Source organism: Haemorhous mexicanus (assembly GCF_027477595.1).
Source record: "Haemorhous mexicanus isolate bHaeMex1 chromosome 3 unlocalized genomic scaffold, bHaeMex1.pri SUPER_3_unloc_3, whole genome shotgun sequence".
In the NCBI taxonomy this organism is placed as follows: Eukaryota; Metazoa; Chordata; class Aves; order Passeriformes; family Fringillidae; genus Haemorhous; species Haemorhous mexicanus.
Window position 1 is genome coordinate 127,840 of NW_026775977.1, and position 23,576 is coordinate 151,415.

The 23,576-nt window shown below is 43.8% G+C and overlaps 1 protein-coding gene across 4 annotated transcripts in view; it reads right to left on the bottom strand.

Moving 5' to 3' along the window:
* Positions 1-22,592, bottom strand: part of NCOA1 (nuclear receptor coactivator 1) — an 83,380-nt gene extending 60,788 nt beyond the window's left edge. For 3 of the 4 annotated variants that reach the window (XM_059837283.1, XM_059837284.1, XM_059837285.1), the window contains exons 1-4: positions 22,387-22,591; positions 14,160-14,260; positions 6,053-6,157; positions 2,170-2,336 (exon numbers count right to left, since the gene is read on the bottom strand). In XM_059837283.1, the coding sequence (XP_059693266.1) occupies positions 2,170-2,336; positions 6,053-6,138 (253 nt within the window). In that variant the 5' untranslated portion in view covers positions 6,139-6,157; positions 14,160-14,260; positions 22,387-22,591. Of the gene's footprint in view, positions 1-2,169; positions 2,337-6,052; positions 6,158-14,159; positions 14,261-22,386 lie in introns of all 4 variants that reach the window. The other variant, XM_059837286.1, reaches the window with a different exon arrangement.
* Positions 22,593-23,576: the final 984 nt, after the last annotated feature.

Sequence of the window (23,576 nt, forward strand, 5' to 3'; positions counted from 1 at the left end):
CAAACCTAAATTGGTGTGGGGAAAAAAAAAATCCTGCAGTTGAAATCTGGATTTCCAAAAATTTTTGGCCAATTTTCCCCAAATTTTCCCCAAATTTCTCCTCAATACTTCCATGAATTTTTCCCTGATTTTTTCCCAAATTTTCTCCTGATTTTTTTCCTAAATTTCCCCCATTTGTCCTGATTTTTCCCAATTTCCCCTGAATTTCTCCCCAATTTTTCCATGAATTTTCCCTGAATTTTCCCCAAATTTTCCCCCAATTTTTTCCTAAATTTCCCCCATTTGTCCTGATTTCCCCCTCAAATTTTTCCCAATTTTCCCCTGAATTTCTCCCCAATTTTTTCCATGAATTTTCCCTGAATTTCCCCCAAATTTTCCTAAACTTCCTCAATTTGTCCTGATTTTCCTGCAAATTTTTCCCAATTTTCCCCTGAATTCCTCCTCAATTCTTCCATGAATTTTCCCTGAATTTCCCCAAATTTTCCCCCGATTTTTTCCTAAATTTCCCCCATTTGTCCTGATTTTTCCCAATTTTCCCCTGAATTCCTCCTCAATTCTTCCATGAATTTTCCCTGAATTTTTCCCAAATTTTCCTCTGATTTTTTCCTAAATTTCCCCCATTTCACCGGATTTTCCCCCAAATTTTTCCCAATTTTCCCCTGAATTCCTCCTCAATTCTTCCATGAATTTTCCCTGAATTTTTCCCAATTTTCCCCTGAATTCTCCCTGATTTTTCCACAAATTTTTCCCTATTTCCCCCTGAATTCTTCCTGTTTTTCCCCAATTTTTCCCTTTATTTTCCCCAAATTTTCTCCTGTATTTTCCCAAAATTTCCCCCAAATTTTCCCCAATTTTCCCCCAAATTTTCATCCATTTTTTCTTGAATTTTTCTCCAACTTTTCCCTGTATTTTCCCCAAATTTCCCCCGTATTTCCCCCGATTTTTCCCCAATTTTACCCCAAATTTTCCCTGACTTTTTTCAACTTTTCCCCAATTTGCCCCCGATTTTTCCCCAAATTTCCCCAATTTTCCCCCAAATCTTCATCCATTTTTTCCCCATTTTTCCCCCGTATTTCCCCAAATTTTCCCCAATTTTCCCCAGCATTTCCCCAATTTCCCCCAAATCTTCATCCATTTTTTCCCAAACTTTCCCCAATTTTTCCCCATATTATCCCCAATTTTCCCCCAAATTATCCCCAATTTTTCCCTAAATTTTCCCCAATTTCCCCCCAATTTTTCCCTAAATTTCCCCCAAATTTTCCCTAATTTTCCCCCAGTTTTCCCCCAAATCTCCATCCATTTTTTCCTGAATTTTCCCCAACTTTTCCCTGTATTTTCCCTGTATTCTTCCTAAATATCCCCCAATTTTCCCAGTTTTTCCTCAAAATTTCCCCAAATTTCCCCCAAATCTTCATCAATTTTTCCCTGTATTTCCCCAAAAATTCCCCCAAATTTCACTCATATTTCCCCCATATTTTCCTCAATTTTTTCCTGTATTTTCCCCAATTTTCCCCCAATTTTCCCCAAATTTTCTCCAAAATTTCCCTCTATTTATCCCATTTTTTCCCCAATTTTCCCCCAAATCTTCATCCATTTTTTCCCCAATTTTCCCCCGTATTTCCCCCAATTTTCTCCTATTTTCCCCAATTTTCCCCCAAATTTTCTCCAATTTTCCTCCAAATTTTCATCCATTTTTCCCCCAATTTTCCCCAACTTTTCCCTGTATTTTCCCCAAATTTCTCCCAATTTTTCCCTGTATTTTCCCCAAATTTCTCCCAAAATTTCCCTGTATTTCCCCAAATTTTCCCCAATTTTCCCTCGTATTTTCCCCAGTTTTTCCCTAATTCCCCCCCAAATTTCCCACATATTTTCCTCCATTTTTTCCTGTATTTTCCCCAATTTTCTCCAAATTTTCTCCAAAATTTCCCTGTATTTATCCCAATTTTCCCCTTATTTTCCCCAATTTCCACCAAATTTTCATCCATTTTTTCCCCAATTTTCTCCAATTTTCCCCCAAATCTTCATCCATTTTTTCCCCATTTTTCCCCAATTTTCCCCAAATTTTCATCCATTTTTTCCCGAATTTTTTCCAATTTTCCCCCAAATTTTCATCGATTTTTTCCCGAATTCCCCCCATATTCCCCCCACATTTCCCCATATCTTCCCCACCCTGCTCCAGGCGTTTGATCTGCTGGATCTGGTCCACGGTTTTTTTCAGGATCTGCCCCTGCTCGGGCTTGGCCCCGAGCGAGTCGAGCTCGCCCAGGTTGGCCGAGAGCAGCTCGGCCAGCTCGGCCAGGTAGCGCTGCTCCTGCTCCCGCCGCCGCTTCTCCGCGCTGCCAAGACAAAAAAAATCCACTTTCACCTCCTTCCCCAAATATTCCAGAATATTCCCAACTTTTCCTGAGTTTTCCCCATTTTTCCCCCAATTTTCCCCACCTTTTTCCTGATTTTTTCCCCATTTTTTCACCATTTTTCCCCATTTTCCCCTAATTTTTCACCATTTTTTCCCCAATTTTTCCCTACTTTTTCCTGACTTTTTCCCCAATTTTCCCTGATTTTTCCCAATTTTTAGCATTTTTCCCCCATGCAGAGCAGCTCGGCCAGCTCGGCCAGGTAGCGCTGCTCCTGCTCCCGCCGCCGCTTCTCTGCGCTGCCAAGACAAAAAAAATCCACTTTCACCTTCTTCTCCAAATATTCCAGAATATTCCCAAGTTTTTCTGAGTTTTCCCCAGTTTTTCCCCCAATTTTCCCCACTTTTTTCCTGAATTTTCCCCATTTTTTCACCATTTCCCCCCAATTTTTCCCTACTTTTTCCTGACTTTTTCCCCAATTTTTCCTAATTTTTTCCTGAATTTTTCCCAGTTTTTCCCAATTTTTAGCCTTTTTCCCCCATGCAGAGCAGCTCGGCCAGCTCGGCCAGGTAGCGCTGCTCCTGCTCCCGCCGCCGCTTCTCCGCGCTGCCAAGACAAAAAAAAATCCACTTTCACCTCCTTCCCCAAATATTCCAGAATATTCCCAACTTTTCCTGAGTTTTCCCCATTTTTCCCCCAATTTTCCCCACTTTTTTCCCATTTTTCCTGATTTTTTCAAAAGATTTTCCCTATTTTTCCCTATTTTTTTCACCATTTTTTCCCCCAATTTTTCCCTACTTTTTCCTGACTTTTTCCCCAATTTTTCCCCCAGTTTTTCCCAATTTTTAGCATTTTTCCCCCATGCAGAGCAGCTCGGCCAGCTCGGCCAGGTAGCGCTGCTCCTGCTCCCGCCGCCGCTTCTCCGCGCTGCCAAGACAAAAAAAATCCACTTTCACCTCCTTTCCCCAAATATTCCAGAATATTCCCAAGTTTTCCTGAGTTTTCCCCAATTTCCCCCTAATTTTCCCCACTTTTTTCCCCATTTTTCCTGATTTTTTAAAAAATTTTTCCCCATTTTTCCCCCATTTTTCACTAATTTTTCCCCCAATTTTTCCCTACTTTTTCTTGACTTTTCCCCCATTTTTCCCCTAATTTTCCCCACTTTTTTGCCATTTTTCCTGATTTTTTCAAAAATTTTTCCCTATTTTTCCCTATTTTTTTCACCATTTTTTCCCCCAATTTTTCCCTACTTTTTCTTGACTTTTTCCCCATTTTCCCCCTAATTTTCCCCACTTTTTTCCCATTTTTCCTGATTTTTTCAAAAATTTTTCCCTATTTTTCCCTATTTTTTCACCATTTTTTCCCCAATTTTTCCCTACTTTTTCCTGACTTTTTCCCCATTTTTCCCTGATTTTTCCCAATTTTTAGCATTTTTCCCCCATTCAGAGCAGCTCGGCCAGCTCGGCCAGGTAGCGCTGCTCCTGCTCCCGCTTCTCCTTCTACCAAGACAAAATAAATCCACTTTCACCTCCTTTCCCCAAATATTCCAGAATATTCCAAAGTTTTTCTCAGTTTTCCCCATTTTCCCCCTAATTTTCCACACTTTTTTCCTGATTTTTCACCATTTTTTCACCATTTTTTCCCCATTTTTCCCTATTTTTTCCCCACTTTTTCCCCAATTTTCCCCATTTTTCCTGACTTTTTTCCCCATTTTTCCCCATTTTTCCCTGATTTTTCCCAATTTTTAGCCTTTTTCCCCCATTCAGAGCAGCTCGGCCAGCTCGGCCAGGTAGCGCTGCTCCTGCTCCCGCTTCTCCTTTTACCAAGACAAAATAAATCCACTTTCACCTCCTTTCCCCAAATATTCCAGAATATTCCCAAGTTTTCCTGAGTTTTTCCCAGTTTTTCCCCCAATTTTCCCCACTTTTTTCCCATTTTCCCCCATTTTTTCACAATTTTTCCCCCATTTTTCCCTATTTTCCCCCACTTTTTCCCCAATTTTTCCTCATTTTTCCTAGTTTTTCCCCATTTTTCCCCTCACATTTTCCCTTTTTTCCAATAATCGCAAATTTTTCCTGAGCTTTCCCCAGTTTTTCCCCATTTTTCTGCTTTTTTTTCCTGATTTCTCCCCATTTTTTCCCCTGCTTTTATTCCATTTCTTCACCATTTTCCAGCATCTTTTCCCCAGTTCCTTCCCCATTTTTTCCAATTTTTCTTGATTTTTCCCCAGTTTTTTTCCTATTTTTCCCACTTTTTTCCTAAATTTTCCCCAAATTTTTCCTGCTTTTTTCCACAATCTCTTTGGATTTTTTCCTGATTTTTTCCCAACTTCCCCCCCTTTTCTCTATTTTCTCCTAGATTTTTCCCCTAATTTTCCCCACTTTTTCCCCCCACTTTTCCCCAATTTTTCCTCATTTTTCCTACTTTTTTCCCATTTTTCCCTCACATTTTCCCTTTTTTCCAATCATTCCCAATTTTTCCTGAGCTTTCCCCAGTTTTACCCCATTTTTTCCCAATTTTTCCTGATTTTTTCCCCACTTTTCCCCCCACTCTTCCCCCAATTTTCCCCCCAATTCATCTTGATTTTTTTCCCAATTTCTTCTTGAATTTTCCCTGAATTTCTCTCACGTTTTTCCCGACTTTCCCCTGAGTTTTCCTCAATTTTTTCCCAATTTTCTTCTGAATTTCCCCCAAGTTTTTCCCAAATTTTCCCCAAATTTCCCCTGATTTTTTTCCCAAATTTGCCCCAAAATTCCCCCAATTTTCCCCAAATTTCCCCTGAATTTTCCTCAAATTTCCCCTGAATTTTCTCCAATTTTTTCCCAAATTTCCCCCGATTTTTTCCCAACTTTCCCCGAATTCTCCCTGACTGTACCCCAAATTTTCCCCAATTTTCCCTTGAATTTTCCCCAAATTTTCACCAAATTTTTTCCAATTTTCCCCTAATTTCCCCCGATTTTTTCCCAAATTTTTCCTGAATTTTCCCCTGAATTTCCCCTGATTTCCCCTGAATTTTCCGCAATTTCCCCCTATTTTTTCTAAATTTCCCCCAAATTTCCCCTGAATTTTCCCCAAATTTTCCCCAATTTTTTCCCAAACATCTCCTGAATTTCCCCAAATTACCCTCGAATTTTCCCTGAATCTCCCCCAATTTTTCCCAATTTCCCCCTGAATTTTTCCAAATTTTTCCGCCACTTTTTCCCCGATTTTCCCCAAATTTCCCCCGAATTTTCCCCAAATTTCCTTTAATTTTCCCCAATTTTCCCAGATTTTTTCCCAATTTTTCCCTTACTTCCCCCAAACTTTTTCCGAATTCCCCCCGATCTTTTCCCAAATTTTTCCTGATTTTCCCCCAAACTTCCCCCAAATTTCCCCCAATTTTTTCCCAAATTTTTGCCAATTTTCCCCAAATTGTCCCTGATTTTTCCCAATTTTTCCCCAAATTTCCCCCGACTTTTTTCCCAATTTTTCCCTGAATTTCCCACGATTTTTCCCCAAATTTTCCCCAAGTTTTCCCTGGCTTTTTCCCAATTTTTCCCCAAATTTTCCCCCGATTTTTCCCCAAACGTCCCCTGAATTTTCCCTGATTTTTTCCCGATTTTCCCCTGATTTTTCCCCAAATTTCCCCCCGATTTTTCCCCAAATTTCCCCCCCATTTTTTCCCCAAATTCCCCCCGATTTCCCCCCCAATCCGGCACCTCTGGGCGGGCTCTCCGGGGGACCCGCGGCGTTTCCGGCACTCGGTTCCCGCCGGGTCGGCGCCGCCGTCGCCGAGGCCGCTCATGGTGGAGCCTACGGAGCACCTGGGGGGAAAAACGGCGGGAAAGGGATTCCCTCGGAATTCCTGCATTTCCAGGAGGACCTAGGAGGGAATTCCCAAGGGTTTGGGATTCCTGGGATTCCCAGGGGTTTGGGATTCCGGGGATTCCCAAGGTATTTTCAATTCCCAATTCCCTGAGTTCTCAGGGATTTGGGATTCCAAATACTCCCAGGGATTTTGCATTCTTGCAATTCCCAACGATTTTGGATTCCCAAGGATTTGGGATTCCTGATATTCTCAAGGATTTAGGATTGCCAGAATTCCCAGGGATTTGGGATTCCCAGGGATTTGGAATTCCCGAGGATTTGGGATTCCAGGGGATTTTGGATTCCCGAGGATTTGGAATTCCCGGGGATTTGGAATTCCCGAGGATTTGGGATTCCCAAGGATTTGGGATTCCCGGGGATTTGGGATTCCCAGGACCCTCCCCTGCTCCCGGTGGCCGCTCTCTCCCGGCTCTCCCGGCACAGCTCCAGAGCCACTCCAGGGATTTTCCATCTCCGCCTTTTCCGTGGAATTGGGCAGGACGAAAAATCCCAGCAAGGAGCCGTTCCCATTCCCAGCACGGAGCCGTTCCCATTCCTGTTCCCGTTCCCGTTCCCATTCCCATTCCCAGCACGGAGTTGTTCCCATTCCCATCCCCGTTCCCATTCCTGTTCCCATTCCCAGCACGGAGTTGTTCCCATTCCCATTCCAGTTCCCGTTCCCATTCCCGTTCCCAGCACGGAGCCGTTCCCATTCCCATTCCTGTTACGGAGCCATTCCCATTCCCAGCACGGAGCCGTTCCTGTTCCCGTTCCCGTTCCTGTTCACGTTCCTGTTCCTGTTCCCAGCATCAAGCTGTTCCCGTTCCCGTTCCCATTCCCAGCACGGAGCTGTTCCCATTCCCGTTCCCAGCACAGAGCCATTCCCGTTCCTGTTTCCGTTCCCATTCCCAGCACCGAGCCATTCCTGTTCCCATTCCCATTCCTGTTCCCATTCCCATTCCTGTTCCCATTCCCATTCCTGTTCCCATTCCCATTCCTGTTCCCATTCCCATTCCTGTTCCTGTTCCCATTCCCGCTCCCATTCCCGCTCCCATTCCCATTCCCATTCCCATTCCTGCTCCTGGCACAGAGCCGTTCCCGTTCCCATTCCCAGCACGGAGCCATTCTCATTCCCATTCCCAGCATGGAAATGTTCCCATTCCCATTCCTGTTACGGAACCGTTCTCATTCCCATTCCCATTCCCCTTCCCGTTCTCATTCCCATTCCCAGCACCGAGCCGTTCCCGTTGCCATTCCCCTTCCCTTTCCCATTCCCATTCCCGTTCCCGTTGCCATTCCCCTTCCCATTCCCGTTCCCATTGCCATTCCCATTCCCATTCCTGTTCCCATTCCCATTCCTGTTCCCATTCCCATTCCTGTTCCCCTTCCCGTTCCAATTCCCGTTCCCGCTCCTGCTCCCATTCCCGTTCCCGTTCCCATTCCCGTTCCCGTTCCCATTCCCGTTCCCATTCCCGTTCCCCTTCCCGTTTCCATTCCCCTTCCCATTGCTGTTCCCATTCCCATTCCCGTTCTCGTTCCCATTCCCATTCCCATTCCCGGGATGGCCCAAGGGAAGAGCCGCAGTGCCAGGAACCGGCACCAAGGGAACAACGGGGGAGGCACCGAACAGAGCCCGGCCCAACAGAACCCAACGGAACCCAACTCAACCCAACAGATCCCAACCCAACCCAAGGGATCCCAACCCAACGGAATCCAACTCAACCCAAGGGATCCCAACCCAACCCAAGGGATCCCAACCCAACCCAAGGGATCCCAACCCAACCCAAGGGATCCCAACCCAACGGATCCCAACCCAACGAAACCCAACCCAACCCAACGGATCCCAACCCAACCAAAGCCAACCCAACCCAACCCAAGGGATCCCAACCCAACCAAAGCCAACCCAACCCAAGGGATCCCAACCCAACCCAAGGGATCCCAACCCAACCAAAGCCAACCCAACCCAACAGATCCCAACCCAACCAAAGCCAACCCAACCCAACCCAACGGATCCCAACCCAACCAAAGCCAAGCCAACAGAACCAAACCCAGTGAAATCAACCCCAGCCCAGTGGACCTGAACCCAACCCAACCCAACAGAACCCAAAAGAACCAAAGGGAACCAAATGAAACTGAAACCAACCCAACCCAACAGACCCAGCCCAACAGAACCAACCCAACAGAACCAACCCAACGGAACACAACCCAACGGAACCCAACGGAACCAAACCCAGCCTGATGGAACCAAACGGAACCCAACGGAACCAAACCCAGCCTGATGGAACCAAACGGAACCCAACCCAACCCAACAGAACCAAACCCAGCCTGATGGAACCAAACGGAACCCAACGGAAACAAACCCAGCCTGACGGAACCCAACGGAACCCAAAGGAACCAAACCCAGTGCAATGGAAGCAAACCCAACCCAACCGCATGGAACCCATCAGATCCAAACCCAACCAAACAGAACCAAACCCAACGGAATCAAAGCCAGGAGAACCCAACCAAACGGAACCCAGTGGAATCAAACCAAACCCAACCCAAGAGAACCCAACCCAACGGAACCCAACCCAACGGAACCCAGTGGAATCAAATCAAATCAAACCCAAGAGAACCCAACCCAACGGAACCCAATGGAATCAAACCAAACCCAAGAGAACCCAACCCAACGGAACCCAACCCAACGGAACCCAATGGAATCAAATCAAATCAAACCCAAGAGAACCCAACCCAACGGAACCCAACCCAACGGAACCCAATGGAATCAAATCAAACCCAACCCAACAAAACGAAACTCAATTCAACGGAACCGAACCCAACCCAACCAAAGCGACCCCAACCCAACGGAATTCAATGAAACCAAACCCAAGTGAACCCAATGGAACCAAACCCAAGAGAACCCAACTCCACAGAACCCAATGGAACCAAGTCCAACTGAACCCAACTCCACCGAACCCAATGGAACCAAGTCCAACTGAACCCAACCCAATGGAACCCAATGGAACCAAGTCCAACTGAACCCAACTCCACAGAACCCAATGGAACCAAGTCCAACGGAACCCAACCCAATGGAACCCAATGGAACCAAGTCCAACGGAACCCAATCCAATGGAACCCAATGGAACCAAGTCCAACTGAACCCAACCCAATGGAACCCAATGGAACCAAGTCCAACGGAACCCAATCCAATGGAACCCAATGGAACCAAGTCCAACTGAACCCAACCCAATGGAACCCAATGGAACCAAGTCCAACTGAACCCAACCCAATGGAACCCAATGGAACCAAGTCCAACTGAACCCAACTCCACGGAACCCAACGGAACCAAGTCCAACTGAACCCAACTCCACAGAACCCAATGGAACCAAGTCCAACTGAACCCAACCCAAAGGAACCCAATGGAACCAAGTCCAACTGAACCCAGTTCCACGGAACCCAATGGAACCAAGTCCAACTGAACCCAAACCAATGGAACCCAATGGAACCAAGTCCAACTGAACCCAACCCAATGGAATGCAACGGATCCCAGCCCAACCCAACAGAACCCAACCCAATGGAACCCAATGGGTCCCAATGGAACCGAACAGAACCAAACCCAACCCAAAGGAACCCAAAGTAACTCAAACCAACAGAACCCAACCCAATGGAACCCAATGGAACCCACCCAAACAGAACCCAATGGAACCCAATGGAACCAAGTCCAACTGAACCCAACCCAATGGAACCCAATGGAACCAAACCCAACTGAACGGAACCCAATGGAACCCAATGGAACCAAGTCCAACTGAACCCAACTCCACAGAACCCAATGGAACCAAGTCCAACTGAACCCAACCCAATGGAACCCAATGGAACCAAGTCCAACTGAACCCAACCCAATGGAACCCAATGGAACCAAGCCCAACGGAACCCAACTCCACGGAACCCAATGGAACCAAGTCCAGCTGAAGGCAACCCAAAGGAACCCAATGGAACCAAGTCCAACGGAATCCAACCCAAAGAAACCCAATGGAACCAAGTCCAACTGAACCCAACTCCACGGAACCCAATGGAACCAAGTCCAACTGAACCCAACCCAAAGGAACCCAATGGAACCAAGTCCAACTGAACCCAACTCCACGGAACCCAATGGAACCAAGTCCAACTGAACCCAACCCAAAGGAACCCAATGGAACCAAGTCCAACTGAACCTAACTCCACAGAACCCAATGGAACCAAGTCCAACTGAACCCAACCCAATGGAACCCAATGGAACCAAGTCCAACTGAACCCAACTCCACGGAACCCAATGGAACCAACTCCAACTGAACCCAACCCCACAGAACCCAATGGAACCAAGTCCAACTGAACCCAACCCAATGGAACCCAATGGAACCAAGTCCAACGGAACCCAACTCCACGGAACCCAATGGAACCAAGTCCAACTGAAGGCAACCCAAAGGAACCCAATGGAACCAAGTCCAACTGAACCCAACTCCACGGAACCCAATGGAACCAAGTCCAACTGAACCCAACCCAAAGGAACCCAATGGAACCAAGTCCAACTGAACCCAACTCCACAGAACCCAATGGAACCAAGTCCAACTGAACCCAACTCCACAGAACCCAATGGAACCAAGTCCAACTGAAGGCAACCCAAAGGAACCCAATGGAACCAAGCCCAACGGAACCCAACTCCACGGAACCCAATGGAACCAAGTCCAACTGAACCCAACTCCACGGAACCCAATGGAACCAAGTCCAACTGAACCCAACCCAATGGAACCCAATGGAACCAATTCCAACTGAACCCAACTCCACGGAACCCAATGGAACCAAGTCCAACTGAACCCAACTCCACAGAACCCAATGGAACCAAGTCCAACTGAACCCAACTCCAATGGAACCCAATGGAACCAAGTCCAACTGAACCCAACCCAAAGGAACCCAATGGAACCAAGTCCAACTGAACCCAACCCAAAGGAACCCAATGGAACCAAGTCCAACTGAACCCAACCCAATGGAACCCAATGGAACCAAGTCCAACTGAACCCAACTCCACAGAACCCAATGGAACCAAGTCCAACTGAACCCAACCCAAAGGAACCCAATGGAACCAAGCCCAACGGAACCCAACTCCACGGAACCCAATGGAACCAAGTCCAACTGAACCCAACTCCACGGAACCCAATGGAACCAAGTCCAACTGAACCCAACTCCAATGGAACCCAATGGAACCAAGTCCAACTGAACCCAACCCAATGGAACCCAATGGAACCCAACACAAAGGAACCCAATGGAACCAAGTCCAACTGAACCCAACTCCACAGAAGCCAATGGAACCAAGTCCAACTGAACCCAACTCCACAGAAGCCAATGGAACCAAGTCCAACTGAACCCAACCCAATGGAACCCAATGGAACCAAGTCCAACTGAACCCAACCCAATGGAACCCAATGGAACCAAGTCCAACTGAACAGAACCCAAAGGAACCCAATGGAACCAAGTCCAACTGAACCCAACCCAATGGAACCCAATGGAACCAAGTCCAACTGAACCCAACCCAATGGAACCCAATGGAACCAAGTCCAGCTGAACCCAACTCCATGGAACCCAATGGAACCAAGTCCAACGGAACCCAACTCCACGGAACCCAATGGAACCAAGTCCAACTGAACCCAACCCAAAGGAACCCAATGGAACCAAGTCCAACGGAATCCAACCCAAAGAAACCCAATGGAACCAATTCCAACTGAACCCAACTCCACGGAACCCAATGGAACCAAGTCCAACTGAACCCAACCCAAAGGAACCCAATGGAACCAAGTCCAACGGAACCCAACTCCACAGAACCCAATGGAACCAAGTCCAACTGAACCCAACCCAAAGGAACCCAATGGAACCAAGTCCAACTGAAGGCAACCCAAAGGAACCCAATGGAACCAAGTCCAACTGAACCCAACTCCACAGAACCCAATGGAACCAAGTCCAACTGAACCCAACTCCACGGAACCCAATGGAACCAGGTCCAACTGAACCCAACCCCACAGAACCCAATGGAACCAAGTCCAACTGAACCCAACTCCACGGAACCCAATGGAACCAAGTCCAACTCAACCCCACTCTACGGAACCCAATGGAACCAAGTCCAACTGAACCCAACTCCACGGAACCCAATGGAACCAAGTCCAACTGAACCCAACCCAAAGGAACCCAACGGAACCAAGTCCAACTGAACCCAACCCCACAGAACCCAATGGAACCAAGTCCAACTGAACCCAACTCCACAGAACCCAATGGAACCAAGTCCAACTGAACCCAACCCAATGGAACCCAATGGAACCAAGTCCAACTGAACCCAACTCCACAGAACCCACTGGAACCAAGTCCAACTGAACCCAACCCAAAGGAACCCAATGGAACCAAGTCCAACTGAACCCAACCCCACAGAACCCAATGGAACCAAGTCCAACTGGACCCAACCCAATGGAATTCAACAGATCCCAGCCCAACCCAACAGAGCCCAACCCAAAGGAACCCAATGGAACCCAACCAAACCCAACCCAACGGAACGCAAGAGAACCCAACGGAACCAAACCCAACAGAACCCAACGGAACCCAACGGGACCAAACCCAACGGAACCCAATGGAACCCAACGGGACCAAACCCAACGGAACCCAATGGAACCCAACGGGACCAAACCCAACGGAACCCAACGGAACCCAACTGAACCCAACTGAACCCAACGGAACCCAACGGATCCAAACCCAACGGAACCCAATGGAACCCAACCAAACCCAACCCAACAGAACGCAACAGAACCCAACGGAACCAAACCCAACAGAACCCAATGGAACCCAACGGAACCAAACCCAACGGAACCAAACCCAACGTAACCAAACCCTAGGCAACGGAGCCAAACCCAATGGAACCAAACCCAAGGCAACGGAACCAAACCCAACGGAACCCAATGGAACCCAACCAAACCCAACCCAACGGAACGCAACGGAACCCAACGGAACCAAACCCCATGGAACCAATCACAACCCAACCCAACAGAACCAAACCAAATGGAACCAAACCCAACGGAACCCAACCCAACCCAACAGAAGCGACCCCAAACCAGACCCAACTGAACCCAGCAGATCCAAACCCAACCCAACGGAACCCAACGGAACCAAACCCAATGGAACCCAACGGAACCAAACTCAACAGAACCCAACAGAACCCAATGGAACCAAACCCAACAGAACCCAATGGAACCAAACCCAATGGAACCAATCACAACCCAACCCAACCCAACCCAACCCAACGGAACCCAATGGAACCGAACCCAACTGAACCCAACCCAATGGAAGCCAATGGAACCCAACCCAACCCAATGGAACCAAAAATCCGCAGAAAATTCTCCAAAACTCCTCTGAAAATTCTCCAAAACTCCTCTGAAAATTCTCCAAAAATCCTTAAAAAATTCCCAAAAATTCTCAGAAAATTCTCAAAAAAATCCTGGAAAATTCTCCAAAAAACCTCAGAAAATTCTCCAAAAATCCTTTAAAAGTTCCCAAAAATCCTTGAAAAATTCCCAAAAAATCCTTAAAAAATTCTCCAAACATCCTCGGAAAATTCTCCAAAAAACCTGGGAAAATTCTCAAAAAATGGGGAAAATTCTCCAAAAATCCTTTAAAAATTCCCCAAAAATCTTTTTAAAATTCTCTCAAAATCCTAGAAAATTCTCCAAATATCCTGAAAAAATTATCCAAAAATCCTAAAAAAATTCTCCAAAAATCCATGGAAAATTCCTCAAAAATTGTTGGAAAATTCTCCAAAAATCCTCTAAAAATTCTCCAAAAAATCTTTAAAAATTCCCCAAAATCCTCAGAAAATTCCTGAAAAATGAGGAAAATTCCAAGGATTTTTTGCTGCTGCCAATTCCCACATTTTTTCTCCCCCAAAATTCCGGGAAAAAGTTTCCAACTCACCTGGGAATTGTGGAGGTGAGGGCTGGCTCATGGAAAATTTGGGATTTTCCAGGGAAATCCTAAAAGCTCGGGAATTCCATGGCAATTTCCAGTCCCAAATCCTGCAGACAGAAAAAAAATTTGAATTATTTTGGGATTTTTTCAGGAATTTTTGATGGAATTTGGGTTTTTTTGCTGGATGTAAAAGTGGGGGAAATTCCTAAAAATTTTTAATGAATTTTTAATTAATTTAAATTATTTTTTTAATAAATTGATTTTTATGCAGTAAAATTTAATTTAAATTGTTTAAATTTTAAATTGATTCATCTTGGGAGAATTTATGGGATGGGATTAAAGGGATTTTTTCAGGATGGAATTTCCTCAGGTTTTTCCATCAATTATTCCCCAAAACATACAAAAATATTTTTAAAAACTCCCAAATTCTCCATAAAAAATCAGCAAAATTCCAAAATTCTCAAAAATTCCCACCGAGACCCCAAAGAAATCCCAAAATAGCCACAAATATCTCCAAAATTTTCATTTAAATTAAAAAAAAAAATCCCTAAAATTTCCAAAAATATCTCAAAAAAAAAAAAAAAAAATTTAAATCCCCCCAAAAATCCTAAAAATTATCCTAAAAAAAAATCACAAAAAAATCCCCCCAAAAATCCTAAAAAATGTTAAAAAATGCCAAAAAAAACCCCAAAAATCCTTTAAAAATAAAAAAAATCCTAAAAAAACTCCAAAGACCTCCACAAATATCTCCAAAAATTCTACTAAAATTACAAGAAAAAAAACCTAAAAAAATCCCCAAAAATTCCAGAAAAAAATCTCAAAAAAATTTTAAAAAAATTCTCCCACAAAATCCTAAAAAAAATTTAAAAAACGTAAAAAAATCCTCAAAAATTCCAAAAAAATTCCATTAAAATTGCAAAAAAATTTTAAAAATAAAATTCCTAAAAAATAAAAAAAACCCAAAAATTCCCAAATAAAATCCCTTAAAAGTCCTAAAAAAATCCCCAAAAATTCTCTAAGAATAAAAAAATAACTAAAAAATTCCCCAAAAAATCCACAAATATTTTAACGACCCATTAAAATTGCAAAAAAGTTTTTTTAAAAATCCTAAAAAAAATACAAAAAAATCCCCAAAAAACACAAAAGAAATTTTAAAAATCCCCAAAATAATTTTAAAAAAATAAAAAGATCTGAAAAAAATTCCTAAAAAATCTCCAAAATTTCCATTAAAATCCACCAAGATCCCCAAAAAAATCCTAATAATTCCCGAATTTTTCCTGATTTTCATGAAATTTTGGGATTTTTTAGAAATTTTGGAGGGGAAAAAAAATCTCAATTTTTTCCAAATTTTGGGGCAATATTCCCAATTTTTTTTTTATTTTCTGTGTCAGGGTGGGAAATTTTGGGGTTTTTTCAAGAATTCCCAGAAAGTTTTGGATTCTTCCAGAAATTTTGGGATTTGGGGAATTCCTGGGATGGATTTATCTGGTAAAATTTGGGAAATTTTGGGAAAATTCTGGGAAAAACCAAAAAATTTGAGGAAATTCCAGGAAAATTTGAAGAAATTCCGGGAAAAATCCAAGAAATTCCAGGAAAAATTGAGGAGATTTTGGGGAAAATCAGGGGAATTTGAGAAAATTCCTGGAAATCCTGGGGAAAATGAGGAAAATCTGGGAAAAAATCTGGGAATTGGGGAAAAAAATCCAGGAAATTCCAGGAAAACTGCAGGGAAATGTGAGGAAAATCCGGCAATAAATGGGAAATTTGGGAAAATTTTAGGAAATTCCAGGAAAAATCTGGGAAATTTGGGGAAATTTGAGGAAATTCCAGGAAAAATCTGGGAATATTTGAGGAAATTCTGGGAAAAATTCAGGAAATCGCAGAAAATTGGAGGAAAATCTGGGAAAAAATGGGAAATTCTGAGAAAAGCTCCAAAAATTCCAGAAAATGTGAGAAAAATCTGGGGGAAATCCAGGAAATTCCAGGAAATCCTGGGAAATTGGAGGAAATTCAGGGAAAAATTCAGGAAATTTTGGGGAAAATTGGAGGAAATTCCGGGAAAAATTGAGGAAATTCCAGGAAAATTTCATTAAAATCTGGGGAAAATGGGAAATTTTGGGAAAAGCTCCAGGAAAAATCCACAAAATTGAAGGAAATTCCAAGAAAAAATTGGGAATTCTGGGAAAATTCTGGAAAATCCCAGAAAATCCAAGGAAATTCTGGGAAAACCCCCAGGAAATTCCAGAAAATTTGAGGAAATTCAAGGAAAAAATGATTAAATTCTGGGGAAATTTGGGAAAATTTAAGGAAATTCCAGAAAAATTGGGAAATTTCAGGGAAGATTCCTGACAATTCTGGAAGATCTAAGAAAGTTCCTGGGAAAATCCTGGGAATTCTGGGAAAATTCTGGGGAAAATTGAGGAAATTCCAAAAAATTTCAGGAAATCCAAGAAAATTGGAGGAAATTCTGGGGAAAATTCAGGAAATTCTGGGGAAAATTTAAGGAAAAATTCCAGGGGAAAAAAAAATCGGGAAATTCAGTGGAAAATTCCAGAAAATTGGAGGAAATTCTGGGAAAATTCCAGAAAAATCTGGGGAAAGCTCGAGGAAAATCTGGGAAAAATTTGGAAAATTCTAGGGAAATTTGAGGAAATTCTGGGAAAAATCCAGGAAATTCCTGAAAATTTGAGGAAAATCCAGGAAAATTTTGGGAAATTCCAGAAAATTCTGGAAAATTTAAGAAAATTCCTGGGAAAAATTCAGGAAATTACAAGAAAATTGAAGAAATTCCAAAAAATTCCAGAAAATTGGAGGAAACTCCAGGAAAACTTGGAAAATTCTGGGGAATTTAAGGAAATTGCAGGAAAAATTTGGGAAATTCTGGGGAAAATCTGGGAAAATTTGAGGAAATTCCAGGAAAAATCTGGGGAAATTCCAGAAAATTCTGGGAAATTTGAGGAAATTCTGGGGAAAATTTGGGGAATTCCAGAAAACCTCCAGGAATAAAAAATTGGGAATTTTCGGCCCTAAAAATCCCAGGAAATTTGGGAAAATTCCCAAAAAAATTCCAGCCGGGAGAGAGGAGAAAGAGCAGAAAATTTGGGAATTCTGAGGGTTTTTTTTTTCAAGTTTTTCCGGGATTTTGGGAATGGGAAAATCCCAAATTTTTCATTGATTTTTCCCAGATTTCTCCTGGATTTTTCCCAAATTTTTTCCCCAGATTTTTTCCTGGATTTTTCACAGATTTATTCCAGATTTTTCTAGGGATTTATCCCAAATTCTCCCTGAAGTTTTCATGGATTTTTACTGCATTTATCCTCAATTTTTCAGGGAATTTCTTGGATTTTTCCTGGATTTTTTAGGGATTTTTTTTTCCCAAATTTTTCCTGAATTTTTCATTGAATTATTCCAAATTTTTCCTGGATTTATCCCAAATTTATCACGGATTTCTCCTGGAATTTTCATGGATTTATCCCAAATTTTTTCCAGATTTTTCCTGGATTTTTCCCAAAATTTTTCCTGTGTTTTTTTTCCAGATTTTCCCTAATTCACCTTGAATTTTTCAGGGATTTATCCCAAAATTTTCCTGAATTTTTCATGGATTTTTCCTGCATTTATCCTGAATTTTTCCTGGGATTTCTCAGATTTTTTCATGGAATTTTTCACAAAATTTTCCTGGATTTTTCCTGGAATTATTCCAAATTTTTCATGGATTCATCACAAATTTACTCTGAATTTCTTGGATTTTTCATGGATTTATCCCAAATTCTTTTCAGGTTTTTCCTGGATTTCCCTTCATTTCTTCATGGCTTTATCCTGGATTTATCCTGAATTTTCCTTTAATTTCTCCCAGATTTTTCATGGATTTTTCCTGGGTTTATCCCAAATTTTTTATGGAATTTTCCTGAATTTTCCCTGGACTTATCTCAAATTTATCCCAGATTTTTTGTGGATTTTTCCTGGAATTTCTCCTCATTTTTTCCATGGCTTCATCCTGCATTTATCCTAATTTTTTCAGGCATTTATCCCAAATTTTTCATGGATTTTTCATGGAATTTTTCCTGGATTTGTCCCAAATTTTCCATGTAAATTCTTGGATTTTTTCAGGGATTTATCCCATTTTTTTCCTGGATTTATACCAAACTTCTCCCAGATTTTTACCAGATTTTTCCTGGATTTTTCCCGGATTTCCCCGAATTTTTCCTGAATTATTCCTGAATTTTTCCTGGATTTTTCCGGATTTTTCCTAAATTTTTCCTGGATTTTTCATGAATTTTTCCTGCATTTTTCCTGGATTTTCCCCGAATTTTTCCTGGATTTTTCCCGGATTTTTCCTGAATTTTTCCTGGATTTTTCCTGAATTTTTCCTGCATTTTTCCTGGATTTTTTCCAGATTTTTCCTGAATTTTTCCCGGATTTTTCCTGAATTTTTCCCCGTTTTTTTCCTGAATTTTTCCTAGATTTTTCCTGAATTTTTCCTGGATTTTTTCCAGATTTTTCCTGAATTTCCCCGAATTTTTCCTGGATTTTTCCTCGATTTTTCCTGAATTTTCCCCGGATTTTTCTTGGATTTTTCCTGAATTTTTCTGGGATTTTTCCTGCATTTTTCCTGAATTTTTCCTGGATTTTTCCCGGATTTTCCCTGAATTTTTCCTGGATTTTTCCTGAATTTTTCCCAGTTTTTCCCGAATTTTTCCTGAATTTTTCATGAATTTTCCCGGGATTTTTCCTGAATTTTTCCTGGATTTTTCCTGAATTTTTCCTGAATTTTTCCCGGATTTTTCCTGAATTTTTCCTTAATTTTTCCTGAATTTTTCCTGAATTTATCCCAAATTTTTCCCAGATTTTCAACTGATTTATCCCAAATTTTTTCCAGATTTTTCCTGGGTTTTTCCTCTGGGCAGACTTTCTCCAGAAAATCCAGGAAGAAAAAAATTCCCTGAATTTCCAAACCCAGAGCTCCAAAAATTCCAGAAATTTCCTGGATTTCCTCAATTTTCCCATGAAAATCTGGGAATTTTCTCCAAATTTTCCCTAAAAATTGAAATATTTCAATATTTTCCATTAAAATCCTGAAATATTCTCATTTTTTCCCTAAAAATCCACAAATTTCCTCCATTTTCCCGTAATAATCCAAATTTTTTTCTCCATTTTTCATTTAAAAATCCAAATATTTTCAATATTTTTCCATTTAATCCCGAAATTTGCTCCATTTTTAAAAAAATCCAATTTTCCTCCTTTTTTTCCACAAAAAATCCAAATTTTTTCTCCATTTTCCCCCTAAAAACCCAAATATTTTCTTTATTTCCCATGAAAATCCTGAAATATTCTCATTTTTCCCTAAAAATCCCCAAATTTACTCATTTTTCCCCTAAAAATCCAAATTTCTTCTCCATGTTTCATTTAAAAATCCACATATTTTCAATATTTTCCCATGATAATCCTGGAATTTTCACATTTTTTCCCAAAAAAATCCAATTTTTTCCTCAATTTTCCCCTAAAAATCCAAATATTTTCTTTATTTTCCATTAAAATCCTGAAATATTCTCATTTTTTCCATAAAAATCCCCAAATTTTCTCCATTTTCCTCCAAAAAACCAAACTATTTTCAATATTTTCCCCCCAAAATCCAAATATTTTCAATATTTTTCCATTAGAATCCCAGAATTTTCTCCATTTAAAAAAAAAATCCAAATTTTTTTCTCCCTTTTCCCCCCAAAAAATCCAAATTTTTCCTCCTTTTTTTCCAGGAAAAACATTTGGGAATTTTGGAAAAAATCAGAGGAGAAACAAGGAAAAAATTGTGAATTTCAGGAAATTTAGGAAAAAATTGTGGATTTATGGAAAATTTTGGGAATAAAAAAGGGAAAATTTGGGAATTGTGGGAAAAATTGGGGGAAAAAAGGGAAAATTTGGGGAATTTTGGGAAATTTAGAAAGGAAAAAATGGGAATTGTGGAGAATGGAGGAGAGAAAAAAGTGAAATTTGGGAATTAGAGAAGGAAAAAAGGAAAATATTTGGGAATTATGGAAAAATTAGGGGAGGAAAAAGGAAATTTTGGGAATTTTGGGAAAATTTGGGTGGAAAATTTGGGAATTTCAGGAAATTTAGGGAGGAAAAAGGGAAAAAATGGGAATTAGGGAAATTATAGGGGGAAAAAGAGGAAAATTTTGGGAATTTTGGGAAGAAAAATGGGAAAAAATCAGAATTATGGGAATTTAGGGAAAAAAAGGAAAATTTGGGGGAATTTTGGAAAATTTTGGGAAGAAAAATGGAAAATTTTGGGAATTATGGAAAAATTAGTGGGGAAAATGAAAACTTTGGGAATTTTGGGAAGAAAAAAGGGAAAAATTTGGGGAATTTTGGGAAATTTTGAAAGGAAAAATGGAAATTATGGGAAAATTAGGGAAGGAAAAAGGGAAATTTTGGGAAAATTTGGGGGGAAAAGGAAAAATTTTGGGAATTGTGGGAAAAAATGGGGCCAAAAAGGGAAAAATTGGGGATTTCAGGAAATTTAGGGAAGAAAAAAGGGGAAAATTTGGGAATTTTTGGAAGAAAAATGGGGGAAAATCAAAATTATGGAAAATTTAGGGAAGAAGAAAGGGAAAATCTGGGGAATTTGGGAAAATTTAGGGGGAAAAAGAGGAAAAATTTGTGAATTTTGGGAAGAAAAATGGGAAAAAAATCAGAATTAAGGGAAATTTTGGGGAATTGTGGAAAATTTTGGGAAGAAAAAAGGGAAATTTTGGGAATTTGGGGAAAAATTGGGGGGAAAATTGGGAATTGTGGGAAATTTAACAAGAAAAAAAGGAAAAATTTGGGGAATTTCAGGGAATTTAAGGAAGAAAAAATAGAAAATTGGGAATTATGGAAAACTGAGGGGTTAAAAAAGGAAAAATTTGGAAATTCGGGAAAAATTGGGGCCAAAAATGGAAAAATTTGGGGAATTTTGGGAAATTTGGGGAAGAAAAAAAGGAAAAATTTGGGAATTGTGGAAAATTGGGGGGGGAATTTGGATTTATGGAAAATTTAGGGAATAAAAAAGGAAAATTTTGGGAATTCTGGAGAATCGAGGGGAAAAGTTTGGTTATTGTGGGAAAAATTGGGGCAAAAAAAGGGAAAATTTGGGGAATTTTGGGAAATTTAGGGAGAAAATAGGAAAAAATTGGGAATTGTGGAAAACTGAGGGGAAAAATTTGGAACTGTGGGAAAATGAGGGGTTAAAAAGGGAAAATTTGGGAATCAGGGAAAATTTAGGGAAGGGAAAAGGAAAAATTTGGGAATTTCAGGAAATTTAGGGAAGGAAAAGGGAAAAAATCGGAATTGTGGAAAATTGAGGGGTTAGAAAAGGGGAAAATTGGGAATGAGGGAAAAACTGGGGCAGAAAAATGGGGAAATTTCTGGGAATTGTGGAATATTGAGGGGAGAAAAATGGGGAAATTTTGGGAATTAGGGAAAATTGATGGAAAAAAGAGGAAATAAATTGGGAATATTTGAAAATGGAGGGCCCCGAGCCCCCTGCAAGGAGCTGCTCTGGATGCACCTGGATCGGGAATGCTGCTCCAGAGGCACCTGGAGCTGGGAGATCCTGAAGATTTTGGGGTTATTTTAGGATATTTTGTGGATATTTGGGGATATTTTGTGGATATTTGGGGATATTTGAGGATATTTTGGGAATGTCACCCTCACACAAAGCGCTGCCAACCCCACCCCAGGGCCCGTCCCCCATTGCCGGGGGCGGCGGTGCCATTTTCCAAATTAAAAAAAAAAAAAAATTAAAAATAAATTAAAAAAAAAAAAAAAAAAAAAGCCGGGAATGAGGTCGGGAATTTCGAGCAGAGCAAGGAAGGAAGGAAGGAAGGAGAAGGTGAAGAGGCCGGAGCGCGGTGGGACTTTTGCAATCAACTTTCAACCCACGCCGAGCCGAGCCCTGAGGGGGCGGCTGAGGGAGGAGGGAGCGCGGGGTCCCTGAGGGGGGAGCGATGGCGGAGGGCGGGCACGGAGCGAGGGGAGGGGACGGAGCGAAGGAGAGGGAGACGGAGAGGGAAAGAGAGAGAGAGAGAGAGGGGGAGGCGGCGGCCGCCATGGCCGGGAAGGAGCGGGGAGCCTCGCCGCCGCCTCGCTGCCCTGCCCAGCCCGGTGACAGCTGCCGGGGGAGCCGCGGGGAAGCGGCGCGGCCGCGGCTCCGCCCGCGGGGCCCCGCTCGTTCGCTCGCTCGCTCGCTCGCACTCACCTGCCGCTGCCAGGGCCGAGGCCGCGGGCAGCGCCGCAGCGACTCCCGCGGCCGGGCCGGGCCCCGGGGGCTGCGGCCTGCGGGAGCCGCCCGGGGGAGGGCGGCGGGCGGTGCTGGCGGCCCCGGCTCCCCCTCAGGGGCTCCCCCCGGGCCGGCCGGGGCCCCTCGGCTGGGCGGCGCGGCGCGGCTGCGGGGCTCCGGCTCGGGCTCGCCGCGATCCTCCCTCCTCCCGGCGGGACGGGGCGGAGCTGGGCATGGAGGACGAAGGGGGCGGTGGCGGCGGAGCTCCGCTGGGGATGGATCCTCCTCCTCCTCCTGCCCTTCCTCCTCCTCCTCCGCCAGCCGAGGCCTCGGAGCCGCGGGCCGCCATCTTCTGCCGCCGGCGCCGCGCTGCGGGCCCGGGGCGGCCCCGCTGCTGCGGCCGGGCCGGGGACGGGGACGGGAAGGGGAAGGGGAACGGAAGGGGAAGGCGGCGCCATATTGGCGGCTGAGGGCGGCCGGCGCTGAGGGGCGGCTGAGGGCCGGGCCCGGGCATCGCTGCCCGGTGCCACCGCTCTGCCCTCGGTTCCCGATCCCTGCCGGTGCCACCGCTGTGCCCTCGGCTCCGGAAGCTCCGCGGTGTCACCGCTCGGCCCCGGGAACTTCTCGGTGTCACCACCTTGGCCTCAGCTCCGGGACCCCGCCGTGCCCTCAGCCCCGGATCGTTCCCGGTGCCACCGCTGTGCCCTCAGCCCCGGTGCCCTCTCGGTGCCCTCAGCCCCGGGAGCAGTTCGGCGTCACCACTGTGCCCTCAGCCCCGGTGCCCTCTCGGTGCCCTCAGCCCCGGTGCCCTCTCGGTGCCCTCAGCCTCTCGGTGCCTCTCAGCCCCGGATCGTTCCCGGTGCCACCGCTGTGCCCTCAGCCCCGGTGCCCTCTCGGTGCCCTCAGCCCCGGATCGTTCCCGGTGCCACCACTGTGCCCTCAGCCCCGGTGCCCTCTCGGTGCCCTCAGCCCCGGGAGCAGTTCGGCGTCACCACTGTGCCCTCAGCCCCGGTGCCCTCTCGGTGCCCTCAGCCTCTCGGTGCCTCTCAGCTCCGGATCGTTCCCGGTGCCACCACTGTGCCCTCAGCCCTGGTGCCTTCTCGGTGCCCTCAGCCCCGGGTCCTTCCCGGTGTCCCCTCGGTGCCTTCAGCCTCGGTGTCCCCTCAGTG